Source organism: Cylas formicarius, unplaced genomic scaffold (genome assembly GCF_029955315.1).
Source record: "Cylas formicarius isolate icCylForm1 unplaced genomic scaffold, icCylForm1.1 PGA_scaffold_3__17_contigs__length_32017465, whole genome shotgun sequence".
NCBI lineage: Eukaryota > Metazoa > Arthropoda > Insecta > Coleoptera > Brentidae > Cylas > Cylas formicarius.
This window is the reverse complement of record NW_026844326.1, coordinates 21,008,692-21,019,097: the sequence shown is the minus strand read 5'-3', so window position 1 is coordinate 21,019,097 and position 10,406 is coordinate 21,008,692. Positions and strand designations below refer to the sequence as shown.

The 10,406-nt window shown below is 33.5% G+C and overlaps 1 protein-coding gene across 1 annotated transcript in view; it reads right to left on the bottom strand.

The window, feature by feature from the left end:
- Nucleotides 1-10,406, bottom strand: part of LOC132699431 (TATA-binding protein-associated factor 172) — a 28,592-nt gene continuing 18,186 nt past the window's right edge. The window contains exons 10-14 of the mRNA XM_060666130.1: nt 9,716-9,869; nt 9,240-9,655; nt 7,498-7,719; nt 7,188-7,438; nt 1-830 (exon numbers count right to left, since the gene is read on the bottom strand). Of these exons, the coding sequence (XP_060522113.1) occupies nt 7,192-7,438; nt 7,498-7,719; nt 9,240-9,655; nt 9,716-9,869 (1,039 nt within the window). The 3' untranslated portion in view covers nt 1-830; nt 7,188-7,191. The remainder of the gene's footprint in view (nt 831-7,187; nt 7,439-7,497; nt 7,720-9,239; nt 9,656-9,715; nt 9,870-10,406) is intronic.

Sequence of the window (10,406 nt, the reverse complement as noted above, 5' to 3'; positions counted from 1 at the left end):
AACATTTATTGCTATCGAGGAAGAAGACAAATTTCGGTACCAACGTTGGAGAAGAGACCACTTGATTATTAAACAACCGACAGGGAAAAATACAGTGAACGAGAAAATAGTGGCCGTGGGCCCTGGATCACTATTAATAATACCTAAAAAGCGCACGGTTATTCATGTAACACGTAATTAACCTAATGGAACGAAATATATGGCTACATTTAAATAATGATTAAATGATAGGTGATATATAAATAAGTGATACTGATAACCTATTTAAAATAACTTAGATTTTCAGGGAAACATAACAAGTAGGTATAAGTGGACAATAAAGCAATACAATTGTTTTAGAGTCGACAACTACTACTTTTTTTATTGGTAGCCTACTTTAAAACCACAACAAATACAAATAATGGAAGTAATGAGTAATAATATAAAATGTAAATTAATTCATAACATATTTAACACTTATATCACTGGAAAATGTGTTCTTAACATTAAGGACAATGATGATTGCGGTATATTTTTTAAAAATTGAAGTTGAAAATAAACACGCAACGGATCGAGGCGTACCAATAAAAAAAAACTATTTTTGCTTTTATCGGCTAAAAATTATTATAACGACACCGGAAGCAGAACTTTTTTTTCCGACCCTCGCAGAAAAGGGTGGTTGTCGCCGTTCGATGTATCTTTGATGTTTATTATTGCTATAATTTAACACCGACCATCCTAAACATTTTAAACAGATCCTAAACAATAACCGTCGAACATATTTTCGACCGGTAAATCATTCTTTGGTTTGACTTCGCCATGCACAACAAACTGCAGCATAGCCCACGTATCTGAAAAAAAAAGGTGGATTTCAGGCAAAAAGGCCTAAACGAAAAGTTAAAAAAAAATTGTACGAATGGGATACATAAAAAGGCAAATATCAATTTGAATATTATGAAGTTTTTCAGTCAACTTGTATTTTGAAATTTCAGAACTGAAAAAATTGAAAATGACGACGCGTGAAAAAAAAAAAAACAAAAGAACGCCCGATGCATAACTGTTCCTCTAGCCGTCCAACCGGAAAAAATTGATTTTTCTGTCCCTGTAGCTCGCTACAAGTGGGTCAAGGGCTGGAAGGTTGAGCTTTTGGGCCCAGACCGTCCCAGATATCCTCCGCAAAGTAGGTCAGCCGCCCAGATTCAACGGCGACGCGAAATCTATCGAACGATCCTCAAAATAAATTCTCCTTATGTCATTGGTAATTTATAAACGGATTTAATCGTCGCTATTCTTCGTGATTTTAATTAAAACAGCCTATACAGCTCCGCACAAAATTCCTAACTCGTATTTGTGTACGGGTTTTGGAGATATTTAAGGTTTAAAGTCTATATTTAAAGAAACACAAAATTTCTAGACCATGCTTATAGATTTTTTTATAGTGACTTTGAAAACTTTGAATAGCAAGGTTCAATATACCGTAGTACAGAATACGAGGGTTGGTGGATAAGTCCTGGAGCTGACAGAAGATTTATTTTTTTATCAGCAACGTATAGTACTATCCCTAGCATGATTTATAAATTTTTGGGTTATTACACTAATTAGTAATGATTTCACAGTCTTTTAACCAAAACACTATTAACATGGAATTTTCTTATAAATGTGCATATTATATATATCAGGTTATATAAAACTTTCAAAAATGGATGGATAACGCGCTGACACCCTCTTAAGCATCATATTCAGTGCTTAGAAGATCGGTTTTTGATTTTAAAAAAGGTCGCAAGAGTGATGAGCTCCGAAAAAGTGACAATACCAGAAATAGTAGAAAAAATCAGGAAAATAGCTGTGGAAAACCGCAGATTAAAATTGTCTGAGATAGTAGACACGGTAAAATTATCAGAAGAGCCACAATATTTTCAATAATATTTTGATGTGTGCCGCCGCGCTTGCTAACGCCTTAGCAAACATTGAAATGGAATTTTTTTTTAAGTGAAAACAAAGTTCTGATGAATTTTTTAGTCGATTTGTACCCATGGATGAAAATAAAAAAACGGTAAAAAATAGTGAACATGCACCGGTGAACCAGCTCCAAACAAGGCAACGGAGATTTTGTCAGGCAATAGGGTTTTAGCGAGGGTTTTCTGGGATGCAAGGTACCAATGGCGACTACTATGCATATTTAGTGGATTGATTGAGCGACGAAATAAAGAAAAAACGACTTTTGGAAACAAAAAATCTTGTTTTGCTATGACATATGATATTTCGAGAAAATTTTTAAGGTGTTTCTTTCATTATCAGGGACTTATGAGTCCATCCTAGTATTTACAAATAACGCAATGTAAACTCTCAGTCTTTCTGCCACGATTTCTAAATTTATTGTAAAATAAGTAGCTCTTAAATTTGTGAAACTTTAGTATAACGCAGTTTTGCGCATTTCTCAGGGGAGTTCGAAAACATCCCAGACAACTAAGGTCGGTCGTAAAATAGTCGCGTGTAACTTCGGTTGTATTTTAATCAAATCCTTCGCGAGTCAAGTTCAATTTATGGAACGTCAATTCTGCGACATCGACAGAGAGATATAAATTTAGGTTACGAGAGCCGGTGGATTTGCGAGGGTCGTCGGGGACCGAATAAAACCCCCTAAAACTGGGTCAGGTCCCGACGAAGGGGCGGACGGGCGGCGACCTAGTTTTGAGTCGGCCCATATCCCGACACAGCAAATATATGGTCCCTTAACGCGGCTTTTCCGATAAAGTAGGTGAAGAGTCACTTCGCAAAAAAAAACTAATACTTTCGGCATTTTCGTTGAATTTTTTACTTTAACGCCTTACGCGATGAATTAATTCGGATGCTCGCCGGCGCTCGATGCTTACTGCCAAGCTTATTAAATTAAAATTAAATATTAAAATATACAGGGTTTTTCAAAACAATTACGGAAGTATTCCTATTAGAAAAACATACTTTCTGCATATTTTTTATTTATTTATTTTTTTAATCGCATCCTCTGTATCGGCTAGTCCGAATAAAACTTTATTTTGCTTTCTGTATAAATAAAAGTTTTCAAAAACGCTCTCCCGAATTTTGAACATTTAGGTGGCGCAGTCGGGACAGATTTTCTAAGTAGTGGTGGACAATTAACTAGAATCTTCTGGGAGTTTCTGTGAAACCGCCAATCGTGGAAAGTTCGAAACTTTTGGACATTCGCTACGTGGATTTTCGAATCCTTCAGCGCACAGAACCAGCAGCAAGGGAACCATAACGACGGTCTACAAAGGTACAACCCGCATGTGACGAGTTGGAAAATTGAGCCGGAAAGGAGACGGAGAAATACGAAACTGTACGTGCTATTTCCTTTTGCCCCTCCTATACCTCTGTATAAGGTAAAGGCACGCCATTAGGTTAGGAAAAAGATAAAATAAAATTTAGAAGAATATTTAATACAAATTACGGTGAAAAAACTTGAAAATAAATAAATGGCTATTTGGAACTCTCGACGCTGACGACGGCAATTAACATAAAGCAGCAATAAATACACTTGAGAAAAACCAAAATAATTTAGCCCAAGAATTAGAACTACAAGTATCTTTATCAAAGGGCATAATTAATAACTATAATAAAACTATTGTGAAATTAAATGAAAATCAACGAAAACCTGGTTTAAAAACATTCCAAAATGCAGTATTAATGACGATAAATTTTTTTCGAGATTATCTTAGTTTTCACGGGATCATTACGCAATTAAACTTAGATTGTCAAAATATTATAATGTTTCTAGACAACCTAGAAGACGTTATTATGTTTGCAAAATGCGCTTCATAATACTATTTTACCGATTTCGGATTTGAATAAAATGCTTAAATATCATCACTCTATACAGAAAATCAAATTCCATAATTTAAAAACATTTTATCCTCTAACCAAATTTTGGGAACACAGGTAAATTTTGTACACTCGAAAGTGATCTTTGCAATCCATGTACCAATTTTAAGATCCGTATTTACCATATTTTCCAAATAATCTAAAATCAATCAATTTTTATACCGCAATACCCTTATATGGAACCAGCGGAGAAGAAGAGACAATTCCTCGCACAAATATATCCAGTCATCGAAGGAATCTACTTTTGTAAAGAAGAAACTCACCTCCGAGATGCATGCGTGAAGAACTTATTTGACGACATAACGAAAATCAACCTGTTCTGCCACAGAAGTCTGAAAAACTGCTAATCAAGTGTAAGGATCGATATATGCAAATCGAAGCACCAGTACTGATTAAGAAACCAGTAAACTGTCAAATAGAAATTAATGAAAAAAAATTCTTCAACGAAGTAAAAATCCAGTTCGGAAAACCAATTTTTTACCAAAAATCCAATTGACGGAAATGAACGCAATGAAAGTCCTGGATACCCCCAGTCTTTCAAAAATAAATAATGACGAAATATACCAGCTAAGAGACTTAGCACAAAAAATAACTCCCATGGAACCAGTGAAAGAAGAAACAAATACGTTCCAAATAATTGTTATTGTTTTTGGAATAATCATGGTTCTAATTTTAGTTTTCATCATTACGAAGCTCTTCTTGGAAAAGGTACGAGAATTGAAGAAAATCACATCCAAAAAGGAAACTTGCCAAGAAGAAAAATTGGAAGCTTTTTCGAAAAAACGTTATTTTCGAAAGTTAAGGAGGGAGGAGTTATATGCCCCAAACTGCAGAGGAAGTCTAAAGCTAAGCGAAGATAACGCCTCGCTGACACAGCATCGAAAGCCCTATTTATTCGATTGTCACATTGTAAAAGTACTCTTAATTATCGGCTAGTTAGAATAAAATTTTATTCTGCTTTCTGTAATATATTTTTTTAAAAACGCTCTCCCGAATTTTGAACATTTAAGTAACATTAAGTAATTCAAAAAAAAAACTTACCGAATGACACTGACAAAAATAAAATTCGATAGACGGGTTTGTTAGAACCTTTTTAAATATTTTAGTTTGGGTGCTATCAAACACTTGTAATAATGTTTGATTCAATTAGTTGTATTTTGTATTCAAACTAACTGAAAAAAAAAAAAAAAACTTTTCCAGGCACTCGTTTTTAACTAGTTCCGCTCGTGCCAAATAAAACTCGTGACTGCTAAAGTGGTGTTTAAGCATCCACCCATCAATCATATTAAACTACTTCAATTTTTTTTTGAGCTTATTATGATAATTTGGTAAGTAGTAAGTTGAAAAGAACTTTATCCGGATTTAACTAACATTAAATGTGTGAGTTACTAATTATTTTTTAATTTAGCGCAACAATTTATATTTATTAGCCAAATTAACTTAAATATCGATTAATGATGAATTTGCGAACAAATAAATTTATGTCTGAAAATGTACTTGGGCTTGTCGTTCAATAAAATTCAATTGCTGTAGATTAATTTGAAAAAACCAAAACAAACCAATATGTCTATGATTATTAGTGTTGGGACTGGTGACTACTTCTTAATCGACGAGTCAAAAAATGATTTAAATAACATCTTGCAATTGTAGAGATATGTCCAGAAATATCCTAATTATTATATCTTGGCACTGCAAAGCAACTTAATTCTTGTTTTTTTTTTTTAAATAATCACTGGTTAATTTTCAATATTTTTATTGATTTGACTGTGTCTTAAATTATGATTGACTTGGACAATAAGGAATAGTGTGCACCCAACTATACTGAACCTTCAAGCGGGTTTATAGTCAAAGGGCTATTTTTACCGAAATAAATAAATCCTTAATGCGGATCTCTAACACCCTTTTCAATCCGTCCAATCCGAGGATCAAAGGAACTTTTAATGCGACCAAGATAAAAATAGTTAATTTCTCCTTTGTGACGGCAATGAATGAGAAAATTGGAAATTATATGCCCCTCGTTGTCCGATATATTTAGGTCGATTCCACACAAACGTGAGGTGTTTTCTATATAGGTTGCCAATCTTCAGGGGGTGGTTTTTTAAGTACCTCAGAGGCCGAAAATATTTATGAAATGCAGACATTATTGTATGTTGGAAAAATGTTAGCAGTTTTAAAAGGTCTTTTTCACTATTGTTTTTGTTTTTCATGCCGAAAAATCCAAGAAAACAAACCATGGAAAACGTAATTTGCACCCTTGAAAACAAAGCTTTGATGGTCTACTTTTATACAGTTTTATACAGTGGGCTACGCAATTAATAGAAAATTTGTTCAATAAAGTGACGGTAAATGCTTTGGAAAAAGCGAATTCGGTATCAGTTTAAACGTTTAACTAGCATACATACATACATTTTCATATTTAATATATTATGTTCCTGTTATTGAAGAGAATTGTATGTTTTGCTTGCTTGCCTTGATCATAGGAAGTTGGAGTTCAAAAAGCTGAGCAGATTATAATAAAATAAAAAAAATGTTAGACCATAGCCTATTATCCGTTAATCTATATAAAACAAAATTTATACCGTTCAGCTTTAGACAGAACAGTGCACCAAGCCAAACGATAAGTCATATTAAATTATCTTTACGTTTTCTTGCATCAGAATTTAAATTGAACATATTGAATATACAAGAAATAAAATAAGAAAAAAGAATGAAATAACGCATTTTAAAAAGAAAATCTCTTCCACTAGCCTTTTATATAACAACATTGACCTACAAACCCTGAAACAATTATAGTTAAATACTAGACATGTGTACTATCCAAGCGTTCAGTTGCTCCAGGTTAAGTTATTTCCTATGCAAAGGTATGATATTGTTTTACTCTTAAACTTTAGGTAAGTTCTATACAAAAAAAAAAGGGCAAATGTTTATATTTTTAATAAAATATCTGTCTAAATGACTTCTGAGTTGGTTATTAGTGATATGTAAATACAATTAGAGATTAATAGGGTGAGTTGCAGTTTGAAAATGTATAACCTAGAAGGGACTAGGGATACATACAGAGTTTCATTGTGCAGCCGAGTTAATTTTAACTACAAATAAGAAAGTCTTTGTATATATTGTAAATTTATTGACCTACCTCATGTTTAAATAGCATGCTGTATACAAGACCACTAGAGATAATATAGTCGGATAGTTTTAATTTATTAATGGTAGGATAAAATTGTTTTCTAAATGGATATTAATCTGTTAATTATTATTATTATTATTAGAAATTCTCAAACAAAATGGCGCTGCTACATCATCGCATCAACCCGCTCCCGTCCACTCACCGTTCTACTGCAGCTTCGACATGAAATTACTAAGGTCGTACTGCTCGTCGTACTGCTTATGGTCCCACAATTCCGGCAGCGATTCGAGAATCGCTTTGACCCCGTTGCTACCTTTCGAACTTGAAGCTCCCTCGTCGCTGCCGGCATTGTGCGAAAATAAGTCCAGCAACTGTTCGGTTCCCATCGTCTCCAACTTGCTGTTCTCGCCGCTTATAACAGTGTTCGCGGTCTGCACTTTGAACTTTTGCAGTCTGCGAAAAAATAACGAATCAAATTTGTACCGGACGGGCAATGTGACCGATGCACGAACCCCATGATTTTCTCCTCCAATGTGGCCCGCGTGATCAACCTGTAAACATTGACGACCTTCCGCTGTCCGATTCTATGCGCCCTGTCCATGGCTTGGAGATCTTTCATCGGGTTCCAGTCGTGTTCGACGAAAATTACGGTGTCTGCGCCAGTCAAGTTCAACCCTAATCCACCCACCTGCGTGGTGAGCAGCAGCACGTCGATTGAAGGATCATTATTGAACCTGAGAAGTAAACGCATGTCGAACTGAGGAGGCTTAAAATAAATAAGAACTAAAAGTTCAGATTTTAACGCAATTATATATTTTGACAACACAGTGTCTTTATCAAATGTATTTGATAATTGATAACAATTGTCATGTCAAAATATATAATTTCGAGAAAATCTGAACTTTTAGTTCTTATTTATTTTGATAAACGTATGTCGCCGGCTTGGGTTATAGTGTGGTATAAATTAGCTAATGGACCTCTATACGGCCGGCTTAAAAATTAAAATTACAGCCATAAAAAAAAATTATTGACCTATTATGATAATTTTTATTTAATTAATACTATTTTTATCAAACTTTACTTTACATCACACCATATTATTATTTTTTTAATTTTTTAAATCAATCATCTTTTCTAGCAAAAACAATATAGTTCTGGCTGCTTTAATCAATTTAATTTAAATTTTGAAACAACGCTTATTTAACGAACAAAAACTAGAATTTATGAATTATTGAACAATTTTTTTTTCATTTTTCAAAAATCCAAAAAATATATATAGGAGAAGTTCGACAAGAGCGGGTTTATATTTAAAAAAATTGTAAACATGTGACAAAAAATAATTAATAAATCAATCACTTGAAAAAACACATTTTTTTAGTTTTTGTCAGAAGACGCGATTCTTTAATTGCCCATTCAAAAGATCCAATTTTCAAAAAAGCTTTCTATGTGGCTTTGGGTGTGGATTTTTCTAAATAATGGTTGATATAGAATACTTTTTGTTTTTCAAATAATATGAAAAATATAAAATATTCAACAACAAAAATTGGCATTCAATGTTACAGAGACACAAAAAAATGAAATTTTTCGGGCTTAAAAGTTGTAAAAAAATGTACGCCTGTGACAAAATAATGGTTCATATTGAATTTTTTTCTTCAGTCTTTGATTTTTATGACCTTCCGTGGAGATAGTATTAGTAAATTACAAAACAAATATTGAAAATATAGTTTTAAAAAAATTAATTAAAATTTGAAACAACGTTTATTTATCAACATTTCTTTAAATGCCTGTTTATAATATCAAAGCGACAAAATAAATTTTAAAAAAATTATATAACAACAAAAACTGGAATTCGAATTTAGAAAAATCGAAAAATATACATAACTGTGGAGAGCCCAGTCAGACTGTCGTTGAAGGAATTGTAGTTTGTGGTAAAAACAATAATCAAAAATCAATTTCCAAAATACAAAAAAATAAATTTTAAAGAAAAAGTTTCGATTTGGTCAATTATTTAAAAAAATATTTTGGTTAGTATTAAATAAAAAAAAACAGAAAAAAATTTTTAGGTCAAATTAAAAAAAAGAAAAAAATACTTGTTGGTTTTCAACTACCAAGCAAAAAAAATCTCAGAAAAACTCTTTTCATGGGTACCAAAATATATTTTAGAAAAAAAAATGAAACAAATTCGGGGTTTCTGTGCGAAACGCTCCATTTCCATCAACAGTATAATTCGAACAGGAAAATCCGAAAAACTCACCTCGTAACCACCGAGTGTCTCTGCACGGGCGGTACGGAGCCGTCCAGTCTCAAATACGTCACGTTAGGCATATGCTTCTTAAACAAATCGTTTTCGATTATGTCCAACATGGCCTTCAGCTGGCAGAATATCAACGCGCGGTGTTGATTTATGATGAAATCGGTTGACTCTGCCGGAAGACCGATCCCGCAATCGTTCAGCAGCTGCTTGAGGGCGGGCAGCTTGGCCGAGTGCGAGATTTCGTTGATCGTCGAGTTGTTCTGCTGCAGCTGCGCCATTATTCGTTGGTACTGCGGGTGAGATTGGTTGAGGACCAACTTTGGATGATTGCAAACGTTCTGGAGATAACGCAACGCCTGGAATATGTGCGTGTTGCCTTGCATAGAGCTTGCACTGGCACCAGACGAGATGGATTCCTACAGATATCGATATCGAGTTTAATATTGCCAAGTGACTCTTCGGTGTTACCGACTAACCTGTAAGGACTGGTGGGCTTGCGACTTGGAAAAGTCTTCGTAAAGTTGCTCCTGCAGCGGACTCAGTTCGCAGTAGTAATCTTGGGTTATTTTCGGAGGCAAGTCGTCCAATACATCTTCTTTCATTCGTCGCAGCAGAAATGGAAGAACTTGTCTAATGCCATGAATGAATGTATGTATTGACAAAATGCGATAGAAAAATTGGGTTATTAAAGTTATAAATAATTCAATAACTGATAAAATATTGTTTTTTTTTTTGTTAGAAAAAACTATACAAAAAATTTGGAGAATTTCCTGAGACAAACGATTTTTGAGAATTTGGCGTACTTTTTTTATAATTGTCAATAAGAAATGCCAAGATCATACATAATTATATACGGGCTACTTTTACATGTGTAGGAATCCTTCAAGTTTCTATTTTTAATATAACCAATTGTTTTTTTTACTTCAATTTTTAACAGACATTTGCGATTTTTTATTTAAAATCTGACAAAATTTGATGAAAAATTATTTAAAAAAACGCAAATGTTTAACCAAAAACATTAACAACGGATAAACAATTAATAAAAATAAAGTGCCTATAATTTCTTTTCTACAGGTCCTCCGAGAACAAAAAATTGACCCACTAAAGCTCGCAACAATTTATGTGTTCAATTTACCAAGACCAGTTCAATTGATCGATATTAAACAA